The sequence below is a fragment of the Cryptotermes secundus genome, unplaced genomic scaffold (genome assembly GCF_002891405.2).
Source record: "Cryptotermes secundus unplaced genomic scaffold, Csec_1.0 scaffold181, whole genome shotgun sequence".
NCBI classification, from domain to species: Eukaryota; Metazoa; Arthropoda; class Insecta; order Blattodea; family Kalotermitidae; genus Cryptotermes; species Cryptotermes secundus.
This window is the reverse complement of record NW_019723906.1, coordinates 1839469-1856302: the sequence shown is the minus strand read 5'-3', so window position 1 is coordinate 1856302 and position 16834 is coordinate 1839469. Positions and strand designations below refer to the sequence as shown.

Below are 16834 nucleotides of genomic sequence, written 5' to 3'. Positions count from 1 at the left end.
TCATCCGTGGCTCCATGCAAGTAAAGGAAGAAGATGTCGACACTGCCTTTTTTTTTCTGTGAGCTGTGTAACGCCGTTATCAGTTTCTGGACTACACTCCGTCAATTGGCAGGAAGATTGGTAAAAGTACATTGGAAAGGATCTGGAAGGAAGCGATGGTGGCGTAATCGAAGTGTTATGCCGGTATTTGCCTGCGGAAAGACATTATGTCATACCGAGTACAGCGTTAGTACCTACGGCTCTGTTGTGCGTAGATACTTGTTTGTTTCCGCTCAGGAAAATTCCTCCTGTGAGCTGTGCCTTATCATGTCTTTCCGTCTTCTACCACCAAGCAAATTGTTCTGCTGATTCAGTGAGGGCAACAATTAATCTGATTTTAGATTTGTCAATGGACTCCGGATTTGGATTGCTGTCTTCTGGTTCTTCATAAGACAGGATATTGCAATTCAAAACAATGTGTTTTATGCACTTTTGCCAACATGGACAGAAGAATGGGCTATTATACGAAGGTCATGACTCTCAACAGCCGACGGGAGTCAGATTCACATTCTTTCTATTGGTCTCATATTCATATCTCGGTTTGCCAAACATTTCTGACATTCTAACGTGCTTTCAGTTGATTACACTACAAGGATATTACATCTTTCTCTTTATAATTAAACACATATTTTTAATTATGATTCTAAGAGACGAGCTCAGTGTAAGGTAGGGCATGATAACCAAACGCTTTATGTCGAAACAACAGCTGCAGTTATCCCTCGAGACAAATGGGAAATTCAGATGGTACAGATCATCCACTGAACATTAGGCTGTTTTATAGAGAGCCGAATAATTTTAAAACTAACATTGAGAAGTTTTTTAAACCAATTGTGTAGTAGCAGCGTTGATAAGAATGTGCGTCCAGACTGACGTATTTTACACGATAATACAAATTTCCCCACTTAACATGCTGTCACATTTCCTGCACAGGTCGTCACATATGTTAAAAGAGTCACAGTAGGCCATGATGATTGTAGAGAGCCGTCTAACCTCAATTGTAACGATAACTTTAAATTTATTTCCTTTGTGATGTATATTAGGTTGATATAAACATTAACAAAACGTCAAATGTGCCAGGCGATAAATCTAGTTCGTAATCCGCCAGCGACTTCAGTAGATGGTTTGCAAAATTTGTCACAAGCAACTGCCTGTGGCTATCCTAATGCCGATAAAACACAAGCCGTCACTTGAACGCTTAGTTGACTATCTGCCATGACAGTTCTAACAGAGACATCTCACGGACAACCTTGAACGTTCTTCACCGATTGGCGGGCAATTGGAATCCTTTCCGTTTCAGCCCGGCATGTGTATTTGTTTATTCAATAGACGTCATGAATAAAGTCTAGATAGTATATAATTAGTTTTTCTTCTTTGTAGCCCACTTGGGCCCACCAATTGATGAACGTAGCGGTACATTTTAATCAAAATTATTTCAAATATTCTCGCATGTTAGACATACAATATGTCAATTTGGCAAGAACCGTTGCAGTTGATAGTGGATATTATTAAACTTTTCCGTTTATATATAATATTAATATTAAGAGAGCTCTCCACCAGTGGCGAATGCTCTGATCTGACTAGAAGTACCCCTTCAGAGCATTACATCTTGGGGAATAAGAGAGCTCTCCACCAGTGGCGAATGCTCTGATCTGACTAGAAGTACCCCTTCAGAGCATTACATCTTGGGGAATAAGAGAGCTCTCCACCAGTGGCGAATTCTCTGATCTGACTAGAAGTACCCCTTCAGAGCATTACATCTTGGGGAATAAGAGAGCTCTCCACCAGTGGCGAATTCTCTGATCTGACTAGAAGTACCCCTTCAGAGCATTACATCTTGGGGAATAAGAGAGCTCTCCACCAGTGGCGAATTCTCTGATCTGACTAGAAGTACCCCTTCAGAGCATTACATCTTGGGGAATAAGAGAGCTCTCCACCAGTGGCGAATTCTCTGATCTGACTAGAAGTACCCCTTCAGAGCATTACATCTTGGGGAATAAGAGAGCTCTCCACCAGTGGCGAATTCTCTGATCTGACTAGAAGTACCCCTTCAGAGCATTACATCTTGGGGAATAAGAGAGCTCTCCACCAGTGGCGAATTCTCTGATCTGACTAGAAGTACCCCTTCAGAGCATTACATCTTGGGGAATAAGAGAGCTCTCCACCAGTGGCGAATGCTCTGATCTGACTAGAAGTACCCCTTCAGAGCATTACATCTTGGGGAATAAGAGAGCTCTCCACCAGTGGCGAATGCTCTGTTCTGACTAGAAGTACCCCTTCAGAGCATTACATCTTGAGGAATACAAAACACATATCCTCAGCTCAATAAGAACTCCTAAGGAATTTCTTGTAATAGACGTAAGTTGTTTGTTAACTGCATATACGACAGGACAGAAAAGCGGGTGATTCTCTGTTCGACTCTAGACCCACAACTGCATTTTAACTCATGTTTTAGCATACAAAATGAGAAGAGAGAATGTATGATTTCATCACTGATGTCTACGTGCGTTCCTCTTTCTGCAAATGATATATTCCCGCTCGTACTGCGAAAATACCCAGTCATTCGATGCATCAGTGAAAAAAGCTGTTGTTTTTATAACCAATAAAATAACGTAAGTACCCTGTGCATGTGTGTTCACTGTGAACTGAAGTTTAACTTCTCTGCGAGATAAGTATCCTATTTTTAGGTCCTATTAACCAAGCTGTCATTTTTAATAGCTGAGACAGCTTCACTACTCTGGATTGTTAACAGATAGTTTCGATGTCTGTAGCATTATCTGCCATTACGTGCCACGGCAGTATAAGATGGCGAATCGGTGCTCCGTGAAGATGATGGAGCAGTGCTCCGGGAAGATGGCGGACCAGTACTGCGCGGTGACTTCCATGGCGCCCAGTGAATCCAGGACGAGCGTGGTGTAAGTGAGGGGGCGTTGGGCTCTGGTATTGGCGTCGGTTCCTCTGCTAGAGCCAACTGGAATAGTAAACGTAGGGATTACCTTTTAATAACCACACTTGTCTCATCACTCTTGATTCATAGCTTCGCAGGTTATTCAGTTGCAGGTGTTATGCAGATATACCCTCGAATGAGATGAAGGTAAGATGAAAATACGGGCTTCGAAGAAGCCGCTTCTGACCTGTTCATAGGTGCAACCTCAAAATCCGACATTACAACCCACTATGACCCTTGGACTGCCGGTCACGGTAGCCGAACGCTCTGAGGCATGCACTGTCTTCGCTCGTTCGGAAGCCGGGATCGTGGGTTCGAATCCTCAGTGCATGGATGTTGAGTGTTTGTGTGTGTGTGTGCGTGTTTTTCTGTGTTTGTGTACAGGTAGAGGCATTGAGACGAGCTGATCACCCGCCTAAGGAGTCCTACCGAATGTCTAAAATCTAGTAAACCGAAGTGAAACGGAGAGTTTCATGTAGGTAGGCCAAGGCACAAATTGAGGCTGTAGTACCAAAGGAAAAAAAAAAAGACCCTTGGACTTCTTGTGGAGATATAGCTCCAGTCTTTCTATGCATTTAGTAGTATATTCAGTTGAATGGTCAGCGTCACAACCGGTGGCATAACCCCCTGGGGAAATTCCCCTTATACCTATAGGAGAGTAGGCTGGGTGGACCTCAGAACCGGTTTGTACGCGGTGGTGAAGAGAAGTATCTCCTCCTTAGCTGGGAATCGAACTACGGTTCTCCGGCCTAGTCACTATACCGACTGAGCTATCCGGCCCTGTTTCAAGGAACTACAATATAATGAAATTCTAATAAAAATCACAATAAACGATAGGATGCGCTGTAACCTGCGCCAGATTCCAATTTATAGTAAAAATTACGGCGGATATAAAAATATGAATGTTTCCTCATTTGCTCTCACTTAGGTTTGTCTATATTCGCCTTGCTATATGAGGAGTCGGGATAACTCAGTCGGTACAGAGACGGGCTATGGACTGGACGTCTTGGGTTCAATCCCCGACAGTGCAAGTTTTTCTCTTCTCAACAGCATCCAGCCAGCCTCTTATCCAACGAGTACCGGGGTCATTCTCCGGGGTTAAATCAGCAACGGCGTGAAGCTGACCAGTCACCTCTATCTAGTGCCGAGGTCAAGAAAGGTGGAGACATACACCCACTTCCCTGTATGTTATCATGGCATAATGCTTAATTGATTAAGCACAGGGACAACTTTACCTATACTCCTTGCTACACGAAGGGTACTGGAGAGAGGTACTGTGGGGTTTCCTGGGCAACTGCACTTACAACAATGAGCTTTGGAATTTTTAGCAGCTAGTTCTATGGGAGCCCTTGCCAATCAAAGAGTTAAGCAGTTTAAAAGTTGAAATATGATGACAAACGAACCCCTTCCCTACTACATTACCTGGTTCTCATTGATCGTGTGGTGTATCCACGCCTTGGCACCGTCGTCCCGTCGCCTGAGTGCTCGTCGGTGCAACCACTCCAGAAAGATGCATGCCGATATACCCACGGCTATGAGACAGGCCACGAGGACGGAGAGCACCAGCGCAGTGTTACCGACATCAACGAACAGCACCAGAGCTAGCACCACCACTGTCAGAAGAAGCAGAAGGCCCGAGACTAGAAGGCCCCAGTGGAACACACCGTATCTCCGCCCTGCACATAAAGTCTGTAATTGTGTACATAAATTTGTGCAGGAGACTACAAAAGTATGTCTTCCAAATTGGTTATTTGATATTTTACTTCAGGTGAACCGGTGAAGCATTGCCGATCGAGGCTGAGGACACGCCTACTCGTGGACTCTCCAGTGGGAAGTGCATCAGGTGGAAGGTGCAACAGAAAGTTCAAGCCTTCTTCCTTTGCGTCAGTAAAGTTCACTCGGATGGCCTATAAGTCTGCCTCACTAGCTCTTGGGACTATTTATTCCAGACACATATACTACCGCAAAATATAATTTTGCTGATTATTTCATATAGATTTGAATCGTAGTCTGTTGCTTCGAAGGAATAACGTGAATTGAGATATACAAGCACTGGAAAGAAAAGTGATTATAAACATATTGGGAACTTAGAAAGATCGAGTAAGTAAATCAGCGTGTTAAATGAGGAGACACTGAATTATTTGTACAAAATATTTACTAGTCTAAGGATAGTGAAATTTGGAAGGCTATGAAGGGGTTAATTATGTAGCTAGAATGGAAGACAAAGAATGCACACAGAATTTTGGTGGGAAAACCTCTTGGAAAATATCCACTTAGGAAATTGAGAAATAAACCGGAGGATAATAATAAAATATTTCATAGGGAGTTTGACTGTGATGGTGGTAAGTGGATGGGACTGGTTTGGGATCGTGTCCAGTGGCGGGCTTTGGTATTAGTGACCTGAGCCTACAGGGACGTCCACATTACTCGCGCTCGTACTCGTGCTCGCCAGGCTTGTGATCGTCGGGAGACTCTTCTGGCTTTTACTTGTGCTCGTAAATCTTCGTCCACACTACTTCAGTTGCTCGCCAGGCTTCGGCGCGTGAGGATCCGTATATTTACTTGTGGTGTGTATAGGCTATAGTTCCTAAATTTAAAATTTAAAATTTGCTTGTCTCATGACTTGTCATATCCTCCAAATTACTCGCGAGCATAGCGAGTCACACGAGCATGAGCACGAGTAATGTGGGCGCTCCTTTACAGTTCTACTGCTGCAGTAAGCCTGTAAGTCACATAGGCCTGTCTAGGCCTATTGTTGCAAAGCTAATTATGCTACAGAAACTTCATGGCAGAACGAGCCGGGGTAGCGGCAATGCCCTAGACATTGCAGTCGAGATGTTCTCGGTGGCGTGTGATTATCTGGCACTCTGTATATTAATACAGCAGCCTTCTTGAGAAGCTGACAGTGACTCACATTATCAGGAAATACCCAGTGTCTCATTTAAACCACTCATTCGTCACCTTTACACAGTAGCCACTCATTGTATCCTGTCATGAGCCAGTTGAAGCCAAATTACACCACCACATCCCATTTCCGTAACATTAATCTTAATGTTACCCTCAAATCTATGCGTAGGTCTTCAGATTGGTCTCTTTCCTCCAGGCCTTCCTAACCAGAATCTTGGTATGCATTTCTTATCTCGGTTATGTGTGCTCTAAGTCCCACCCACCTCATCTGCCTTGATTTAATTACTGTAAGTGCGATTATACACACCATGCAGGCCTGTACAATTTAGAAAATTCAATTAATTTGGTAAACTGTATTTGTAGTGCTTATAATGTGCAACAATGAGCCGTGATAGCGCAGTCGGAATAGAGAACTGGCTACTGGCTGGGAGACTGAGGGGTCGGAGTTCGAGTCCCGGGAGGGTCAAGAATTTTCACTTCTCCATGTCGTTCACGCTGGTTCTAGGGTCCACCCAGCCTCCTATCCAATGGGTACCGGGGGCTTTTTCCCCAGGGGTAAAGCGACAGGGGCAGGCTGACCACTCACCTCCAACTAGTGCCGAGGTCAAGGAAACGTGGGTCTATACAACCACTCCCCCATACACCTTCATGGTGTAGTGCTTAATTAGTTAAGTAAAGGGACTACTTTACATTTTTATACCCGTAATATGTAACATCAGTTTAAAGTAGCAGAGACATGACTAGGACGAAGTCTGAGAAACAGCTGGTTCGTGTATAGCAAAACCGAGGAAGTCATTTGGAACACAGATCTCTAACTGCTGTTCCCAAGTAGGCTAACAGTGATTTATGTAAGGATTTGAAAGGAAGCGGTCGTGACTTTTAAAGCAGTATATCGGTATTTATCTACAGAAACTGGAGAATACGATGAAGGCATAGCCGGTAACCTTACGGAGGGTCGAGCCGGGCACCTCCCGAACACAATTCTGGAGAATCACGAAATCAGATTATCTTGCCACGTTTAATTATTTTAAAATAATTTAGTAAATGATAGTGATACCGTCGAGCAAGTTGGCTCAAACGATGACGCTTATAGTTTGTATTACGGAGGTACTCGGTTCGAATCTGCCGCAAAATCAACTATCTCGGTTGAGGCTTTTCCTGATTTCTCCCAATGCCCCAACCAAATTCCGGCTTGTCCCTTAGAATTAGACCACAACCACTTCATTATTCATTATCAATCATTGAGACCTGTGCCCTGTAACCTAAATTGCTGACAGCGGACTTAACTACAAACAAACAAAAAAGTAACGGTATACAAGCAATAACGCTGAGAACTTAATATGCACTTTTCTTAAGAATTGACATTGAAGTATGTTTCTGAGAAACTTACTGCTATAAATTTATTTTCCTAATCATGCATTCTGGTTTTGGGACATCATATCATCTAGTAATACCAATTTCATTGACCCACAATACGTTACAATGACCCAGTTATTGTTTTGTTTCCTCCTTCCGCCTTTCTCTTTAGCAGTGTCAGTACAGGTATTGCCCGTTGCGACCTGAACAACGGTCCATACTCGATAGAAAGGCTGCGCCACAGCTCAAGCGGTTAGTTGCTGGCTTCGATCCCGGGGTCTGGTCAAGTGGGATTTGTGGTGGACAAAATGGCCCTGGGGAAGGTTTTCTCCGAGTACCTCGGTTTCCCCTGCCAATCTTCATTCCACCAATTGCTCCACAATCACCCTCCCCTATCATCTGGGGCAAGTACAATAGGCCAGAAGTGGCCGCAGTACAAGGGACTTAGTCCCACCCCACTAGCAATAAAATAATACTCCGATAGAATACATGCGGTACCGATAGTCTATTTTCCAATTGCTTTGTTTATTGTTTCGTATCCCTCATCAGCTTTGATGTTTATTTGTTACAGACACAAATTCTTTCTCTTCTTCTTTTACAAGGATTGGGCCAAGTCCCTTTCCGAATCTAACTGAACTGTTCCTTCAATTGCACGTTTAACTGGTCAAGTCACGTCTTTCCTTAAGACCGCGATGCTTACAGTATGCTTGTCATAATAAACGTTCAGGGGTCATCGTATCGATATGTTACAAGTTTTTTCTTTCTGTCTAATTTCTTCTATCCTATTTTCTGTTTCTAGATAGTCCCCTATAGGCTACCCAGTCTTCAGTCTTCATTTCTTTCTGACTGTAACTCCAAACAACGACCTCAGAAGACGTATTTGACACTATCAAACAAACAAAACAAACTCCGTGGCCTGTAGTCCACAAGCGAACTATACCGACCGAGCGACCGCCGCTTGACGGTAAAGTCAGTACCAACTTTTTGCGGATAGAGGGTGTCGCGTGGTCAGCGCAACGGTCCCCACGGCCGTTAATCTCGGTTTTCTAGACCGGAGCCGTTATTTCCTTCATGTAGCTCCTCAGTTATCCTCACGAGGTTGAGTGGCCCCCGTTCCAGAACCTCTACTTCTCAGAAAATCTGGTAGAGCCGGGAATCGAACCCGGGACCTCTGGATCTGTAGGCAGGAACTCTGACCACTAGACCACAGAGGCGGTTGAGGAACCTTATCTCGGAGTATATCGAGAACCCCTCCACAAGGATACATGTGGTGGCTTCAGCGGTTACCGAGGCTACTTCGGACAACAGTACGTACTTTGATGGCGAAGCTAGCGGAAGAAGCAATTCCCTGTGTGGGATCAGCACATGCAGGACTATGGTTACAGCCTGCAAAAAGGGAATCCCGTCACTGACTTTGCCTTGCGCAGCGGACATTACTATTTTCTTCCAGAGCCATATTCTATATACGTATTGACACACTATTGCGTGATCATCTGATTCCCGAAAATCTTTCGATCACTCAGGCAGAAGAGACAAGCTTTTCGAGTCAATTCGGAGTGTAGAAATTGTGACTAGCAGCGGACTGAATACACAAAGTGCCTACAGTCTACATACTACAGCTTCTCTCTCATATCGCCACAGCAAATCGTTGAATAGCTACCATGAAGCGAAACGAAGCGTACGGTGCCAGCCGGCCGTAGTCCTGAGCGGTCCTGAGACCTTGTTACTGTATGTGGCAATCAGCCATATTGTTTCTTGGGTCGAAATGCCAGTTGTACGAAACACAGCAAAACAACGAGTGTTCATGTATGATACCTATGTGAAAGGTGGTTCTTTACTAACACTGATGAGAAGATTCTGGAATGTTGCAGTCCTTAATTGAAAAACTCTCCATATAACCACAAATAAAGAAATGCATGAGAGATTTTTGGGGGTAGGGGGAAGAATGATCAATTCGGAGTGCTCGCTGAACAGAAATTGAATGAAATGGCGCTTAGCTTGAACATTATTCTTGGAAATTTTCCAGACCCCTTGAAGAGGAGAATGAGGTTTCTAAAAGCGGCAGGACCAACTGCCCTAAACTCCTAAACAACAGTAGTCACTCGGCAAATTGCGTTCGCTACGCAGTAGCTGTTCAACCATTTATTCTTGTGATATTGATGTGATATGATGTTGAGCGCGCTACCAGTCACAATCTGTGTATCCCAACTCGGCGTGGAAAGGTTTTGTCTCTTCCGCCTCAGCTGATAGCACTGTACATCCCCGGTACGTGAAGAAATTTACCTATTCTATTATCTTTGGATCTGTAATAACTGTGATTCTTCCCTTATTTCTCCCTTCCTCTACCATAGCTTTGATTTTATACTATATACTATTTTATCAAGTTTTGCCACTTTCTGTAGTAAATCATTCTTTTTTCAGAACGTACCTGGTTGATAATGAGTTGATAGATTCATCATTTCCCACAGATATCGTTTTCGGTTTCATAAATTCCCATTTTTTTAGCTGCACCGCTTCAAAAAAAATGTTTTCTGCATGGAACAAGGTATCACTTTCTCTGTATTTCATTACATAGGTGTCATATAAAAAAAATCCGAATAAAGTTGTGGATCTTACTAAAATCTGTATTTGTCAGATATTATTATTTTGAATGAAGGGTCTTTTTTTTGGCTAATCATATTCGACTAGGGTTTCGCGAGAAGAAGTGTTTTTAAAATTATATAAACCAAAATTTAATTTGCCTGACACCTTTCAGTATGGAATCCTAGTGCCATACTTAATCACCATCTGTTCATTAGTTTCGGAGAGGAAATGGATGAAACTGACCTCTCCTATATGTTTTTAATCGATCCCTTTGTGTAAGGAATGTTATGCCTTGTAGTCCGGCAGAAGTTCACAGACGTTTCGGAGGAACGTACTTCATCGATCTTAAAAATCGAAGAGTATGCCTCTGTTTGCGTCTTGATTCTTGCTGGTTGCTTGCTTGTCTTACTCATCGACTATGAAGACGGGAACATACGTTCCTCCGAAACGTCAGTGAACTTCTTGCGGACCACACGGCGTCACATACCAGAAGATAGTATGTACTCTTCATAGTTGCCTTTGTGAGAACTGCAAATCCAACAAAAAATCTTTCCGCATACGAAGCATGAACTTGACAATAATAATACATCATTATGCTATGTACATTTCTGAACATCCTTGAGACGTTTTCTACGCAAACAAGTGAACATAGACATTGCCATTCTATACAACTAACAGTGGCTGACATCACTCATACTTACTTTCATCGACAACGCCCAGAGGTCGTATAACGTCTGTTTCAGCCATGTCACTACAGTTATCCGCAACAGAGATTTATTTCCGGGTAATTTCTGTCACTGGTAACATACTCACTAGCAATGGCACTCCTGAACTAGTACTGGGTGTTAATTTCATTGCTGAGCTGTTTTGTTTGCCTGCCGGTCACGCTGTCAAGTAAACACTGATAAACCAACACACATCATCACTCGCTCACAATTTCATTGATATCAACATAATCGCGTGATAAAGCCCACAGTGATCGATACAGAATATAGGTGTTGATATCGATAAATTAATAAATAACAATAGGAAATATATCGATTCTGTCGATTTCGTTGGCTGAAAAACAATTCTGACTTAAGCGTGGCTACACGACAGGTAAATTGTACAATAATAATTCTCCGAGGAGATGGTAAGTTTATTTTCAGTTTGAAATCTGTTTCTTCTCTCATAAGGGCGTTATAAAACCCTGCGGATTGTCTGGTAAGTCTGCTCAGTCCATCTGTACACAAGAAACAACTCCAGAACCTTTGAACGAGTTTTCGTGAAGTCTGATACAGTGGCGTTTAAAAAAAATATATTGAAACATATTTTTTTTTTAATCGGAATAATGGACTCTTAACATGAAAACAGATATGTGTTGCTGCGTTGATCTCGAGCGTAACTCGTTAAACATTTATCGCGGAGAAAAAAAAAGTTTTAAACGAAGGTTGTAGATAAAACTGAAACATAATGTTCACGACTAACACACATTTTCCGCAAGTCTCACAAGATTCGTGTAATTTAGCAAAATAGACACTGCGCGAACATCTCGTATATTCAGCAATCAACAACAGCGTTCCGAACACACTTGAAGATTACTAAAGCCTGCTCTTCTCTATCATAATGAAGCGACCTTCTTCCCGCTCTGATTTATAGCCCTGCATATATATAAACACATATAGGTGTATACAGTATATATGTATTATAGTGCAGCAGAAGTCTTTCATTCCTAATCATAAAAGGTAGATTTACGAAATAAATACTTCAGTTTTTTCAGCAAAATGCAGAGTGATTCTAAATTATTGTCGAGGTTTACGTATCCTATAATTTTCAGAACTGAAATGAAATAAAACTGCTTACGGAATATAAAAGTGTAACTCAAGAAGTGTTATTAATTGCCAAGTAAAATTTTCTGAATACACTTTCATATTCTGTAAGCAGTTTGATTTTTTTTTTCCAATTTGAAAATTATAGACAACAAAATCCCGACAATAATTTAGACTCACGTTGTATGGAAATTGAGAAAATAAAGGCTGTCTTCATTATGTCTGGCAGGGCTGAAATCAGATTCCTTGTATTCTTTTAACGTAGTACTGTATTACTATAATACGTCGAAGCACATATTAAACGTTTTTGTAATTTCAATTTAGTGTCGATGTAAGTTACAACAGTAAAAAGCTGGAGCCTAATATTAATTATTTACTCATTCAGTACTGGTCTATAATTGTGACTTTTCGACAACTTCAGTAAGTATCAACTAACTGGGAAGTGATGTATGCGAACTTAATGTCTGTGTTTGTCTGTGTTAGGGTGCTGATTAGTGTTTTGCAGTATCATACGGAATGTTCAAGTTTGCGTGCTATACCCATTTGCTTATAGAATAAATATTTTTCATTTATTACATTTTATGGCATGTTCATCTTTACCTAAACTCCATAATAATCAATGAAATATAATCAGTGACCAAATGAATGTTTATTGGAGTCCCTCCATTGCAAAGCTCTTAGTATGGTTGGGGCCACTCGGTAGCGTAGTTTGTTGAGGCATTATGCTACGAGTCTGAAGGTCGCGGGTTCCATTCCCGATGAGGTCATTGGATTTTTCGACTGACCTAATCCTCCCAGACGCACTATGGCCCAAGGTTCGACTCAAGCCTATAACAGAAATGAATACCGGGAATCCTTGAGGGGTAACGGGCAGCCGGCATGTAAGGCTGACAATCTCGGCGCCATTTATGTGCCGATTGTCCACAAAATGTGGGAGCCTCGACGTCTCACATCCCTATGGGCCCCCACGGTTTGTTGCAGGGATGGCTTTACTTTTACCTTTTACCTCAGTATGGCTGAAACATTCCTTCATCAACCTGTCTACGTACATTTGATTTGATGTGTCATCTGATTTGATCTAATTTGTTACTTTAGCTTATCATTTGTTTTAGTTGGGTTATTTTTCTTTTGATTTGCTTAATTTTTCGTTGAATATGCAATGTAACCTCATAAGGATGCGATTCTGGATATATTACAGGTAAGATTTTGATTGCCGTGAGAAAGGAAGGTAAGTCTACTGGTGTGAAGAGTTCTGTATTCAGGGATATAACGCCATGTAGTCCGTTGAAATTCAACCGACATTTCAGAGGAACATCTCGCCTCCATCTTCAGGGTCGAAGAATAAGCCGAACAACAAACCAGCATGAAAGCACGTGGAAAGCAAATCCTACATTGTTCTACTGGGGATTTAGTACTAACTAGAACTAAACGTTTTCCTGAAGTTGTGTTTCAAAAGTAATGTCCCCAAGCGTCTTAGTATGTTTTCATATTATATTCTTAAATGACTGGTAAGTAATGTTTCTTGTAGGTCCCAGTAAGTAAAATTTATTATATGGATTACTAATCACTCAATAGTATTTTCGTCTGTGTTCTATTTTGTACAGATCCACTACATGTTAGACCAGACCCTTTGTGTTGATATTGATGACATATGTACATTTGCATAATATTTTAAAGGAACTACAAACATTGCTAAGGCAATAACTTTATCCACTTGCTAGATATCAGTGAACAAAGACTGAACAAACCAATTCATTCATGTACTTTCGCTTTTACCATGAAAAGGAGCATACATCCACCCCCCCCCCATACGCCTTCATGGTGGAGTGCTTAATTAGTTAAGGACAGGTACAACTCTAGGAGCAAGTCCCTGTACAGTATCATTGTAAAAAGCTTTTGTGTTCCTTGTCCCCCCTCCAAAAAAAAAAAATCGCCGAGGTGATTTACGTGGTTGAATAACAGTTAATCTTGTTACCGGCTGAGGTATTGTTACTGTTCCCATGGTAATTGGCAAATTTCATGGATAGATGGCAGAACGGTCTGCGAATAACGCTTCCTTTCCAGTGGAGCAGCATTTGTTTATTAGTTTGTAGGTTTGCTTGTTCCAATTGCGGTAGTGTCATTTGTTAGTCAGGAATTATATTTCGGCAATATGGTGTTAGAGAGTACTATGATATGGTAAATTCTAAGATAAATAAGATCATTACAGTATCAGCAATTGCCACTGCAATATTGATGCATACAAATTTATGTGAATGCTTCAAAATTGTTTTGTATCAATACACTTTTAGGTTATGATATTAGTAGCCATGCTACAAAGATGACATAGCAAAGTTGGTATATTGCCTTTACTGTTCATAAAATAATGGTATTTGTAACAAATACCGTTAATTTTGTTTTGTTTTCTTTTACATAGTGTGGATAACAGTGATTACATGCGAAATGGAGACTTTCTTCCTACAAGATTACAAGCCCAACAGGATGCTGTCAATCTTGTGTGTCATTCGAAGACGAGATCAAATCCAGAGAATAATGTTGGTCTTTTGACTTTAGCCAAGTAAGTTTTTCAAGATAAAGCTGATGTATGAGGACCGTGAATAATTGCTTTTGGCGATGTAATAGATGACCACAGTAGTTTAGCCATCTAGAGGATATTAAAATGTTGGGAATGGTTTAGAACAGGAATGCACAACCAGTCTTCATTAAAATGTCACATTTCCAAATTTCCCCTTATCTGCTGGTTGCATTAAAAATGCGTTACATACATCAATAGGAAACAAGTATGAGACAGCACCACATAACATGATATGAAGCAGTATTTTTTTTTCTGTGGCTTCACAGCCCCAATTTGGGCCAAGGCCTACCTCCATGAAACTCTCCGTTTCACTTCGGTTTACTAGATCTTACACATACGGTAGGACTCCTTGGGCGAGTGATCAGCTCGTCGCAAGGCTTCTATCTGTAGACAAACACAGAAAAACGCACACAAACATCCATGCCCTGAGTGGAATTCGAACCCACGATCCCGGCTTCCGAGTGAGCAAAGACAGTGCACGCCTTAGACCGCTTGGCTACCATGACCGGCATGAAGTAGTATAACCAATGTTAATACAGTAACTGTTATCTACAGCGCTATATTGTAACATACCAGTTTTAACTTTATTGGAGGCTTATGAGCCAGATATTTTAATCTTTTAATTTTACATATGTGATTTGTAAAGTCTTCCTGTAATGTAACACACGCCCCTGTTGATGGTCTTGTAAGACTGAGATGAATTGAGGTGTGGGCAACAGAGAGTCAGCATAAGCAATAAATAAAAAGTACTTAGATGATAACATGCATCTTAATTTTGCCTTTCTAATTTATTATTTCACAGTGCTTCCTCATTTTCTAAGGTTTGATGGAATGCTTTGTAAAAAAATAATTTAATTATTCTTTGTGATAATTATTGAGAGATGTTTGACAATTGTTTTTATAAGAGGAATGAAATAACGGTTCATATTCCATTTTGAAGAAGTGTTTTCCCTTCTTGTACCCTTCATGCTTAGTTTAGCCTTTTTTCAGCCATGAATTTAATTTGGAAACTCAAAAGATGTCACATATAGCTTGAACATGTAAAAATTATGTCATCGCTTTATGAATTCTGAAAACCACAGTGGCCTCTGACAGTGTTCCTGGTGAGTTTTTTTTAAACAATTGTCCAGCCCCCCCAAAAAAACTGTATTTGCAGTATTTACAGAAATCGAGCATGCGACCATGTGGTTGGAAACTGTAAGTGGAGCCAAATGTGACAAGTGAAAGATTACTTTCATTGGAAAAAATAAAATTTTCACCAATCAGTGATAAGGAGGCAGCAAGCACAGCCTGCTGACTCCTGATTTCTTAATTGGCTTACACTTGTATCCTGAAGATGGAGGCAGTCATCTATAACTTCAGTCAGGATAGGTGTTATCCTGGTTGAGATACAAACCAAGCATTTACCGAATACAAGTCTAAGGTGTTACCTGTAGACCAATCTATGTGGTAGTTTTTATGTTGATTTTTTAGTCATTACTAATACCATTGTTACTTTGTGATTAAAGCAAATAATCAGATAATATGCATCAAGTCCAGTTGCTACAAACTACCGAAATTATATTTTTCTTCCACAGTGTTGAAGTGTTGGCAACTCTGACATCTGACGTAGGCAGAATTCTGTCCAAGCTTCACCAGGTTCAGCCGCAGGGTACCATCAACCTTCTGACAGGCATTCGGATTGCTCACGTAAGTTGAAAGCAGTTGTATGCTGTTGTCATGATCAGGGCCCAGATATTGATGACCTAAAAATATTTTAAAAATGACTGAAAATCCAGAAAAATTACCAAAAAATCCAGAGAAATTATCTAATAGTTAAAAAGATACCTAAAATTGTATCTTATCATGTAAAATTTACTAATTGTTTTAAAATGTATTTTTAATCTTTATTAACCCTGTGAACTGAACGTTACTCTTTTAAGTTCATCCTCGTTTTTATGTTGAAAACTAAGCAATATATGATTGAATTTGAAGCTAAATGTTTTAATACGATTTTTTCTACTGCATTTGAACACTTATCAAATGTACATATACAGTATATAATCCAATATTTAAGTGCCAAATCATTCAGAATGGCAATAGATGACAGTCAACATGTGGAGATTCTCGAATGTACCTGGAGATGTGCTCAAGTTACTGGGAGAAGGTGGTTTGAAAACACTGACAAAACTAATGAACACCATATATGAAATTGGAGAGTGGCCCAAGGACTTCACAGAAGTTACAATGATTGCCTTAGAGAAAAAGACAAAAGCTACAAAATGCAGCAACCATCGCACAATAAGCCTTATTGCACATACAGCAAAGATACTTGAAAGAAAAATTGAAAGGAAAATAGAGGATATACTTGGAGAAGATCAGTTTGGATTTAGAAGAGGAAAAGGAACCAGGGATGCAATTGGGATGATGAGAATTATAGCAGAATGAACTTTGGAGATAGATGAAGAACTGTGTGTTTGCTTCATAGACTGGCAGAAGGCATTTAATCATGTAAACTGGACCAAATTAATGCAGATCCTAAAGGAAACAGGTATCGATTGGCTTGAAAGAAGATTGATCAGCAAATTGTACATGGATCAGAAAGTTCGAGTATGACTGTCAGAAAGTTAGAGTATGACTGGA

General features: G+C 40.8%; 2 protein-coding genes across 4 annotated transcripts in view; one reads left to right on the top strand and one right to left on the bottom strand.

Annotated features, from left to right (window-relative positions):
* Nucleotides 1-1674: 1674 nt before the first annotated feature.
* On the bottom strand, nt 1675-10874 carry LOC111862014. Its single transcript, XM_023847047.2, has 3 exons — nt 10531-10874; nt 4406-4659; nt 1675-3007 (listed from the first exon to the last, which is right to left on the bottom strand). The coding sequence occupies exons 1-3, from the start codon at nt 10574-10576 to the stop codon at nt 2810-2812; spliced, it is 498 nt and encodes a 165-aa protein (XP_023702815.1). The 5' UTR covers nt 10577-10874; the 3' UTR covers nt 1675-2809.
* A 2837-nt stretch (nt 10875-13711) lies between these two features.
* LOC111861991 (26S proteasome non-ATPase regulatory subunit 4) overlaps nt 13712-16834 on the top strand; it is an 18594-nt gene continuing 15471 nt past the window's right edge. For all 3 annotated transcript variants that reach the window (XM_023847006.2, XM_023847005.2, XM_023847004.2), the window contains exons 1-3: nt 13712-13815; nt 14054-14194; nt 15790-15901. In XM_023847006.2, the coding sequence (XP_023702774.1) occupies nt 13790-13815; nt 14054-14194; nt 15790-15901 (279 nt within the window). In that variant the 5' untranslated portion in view covers nt 13712-13789. The remainder of the gene's footprint in view (nt 13816-14053; nt 14195-15789; nt 15902-16834) is intronic.

Coding starts and splice junctions, on each gene's coding strand:
- LOC111862014 (XM_023847047.2), bottom strand. CDS start 10,576: ATGGCTGAAACAGACGTTATACGACCTCTGGGCGTTGTCGATGAAA. Junction 4,660..10,530: donor TCTGGGCGTTGTCGATGAAA/GTAAGTATGAGT, acceptor CTTTATGTGCAG/GGCGGAGATACGGTGTGTTC. Junction 3,008..4,405: donor ACACGATCAATGAGAACCAG/GTAATGTAGTAG, acceptor TTACTATTCCAG/TTGGCTCTAGCAGAGGAACC.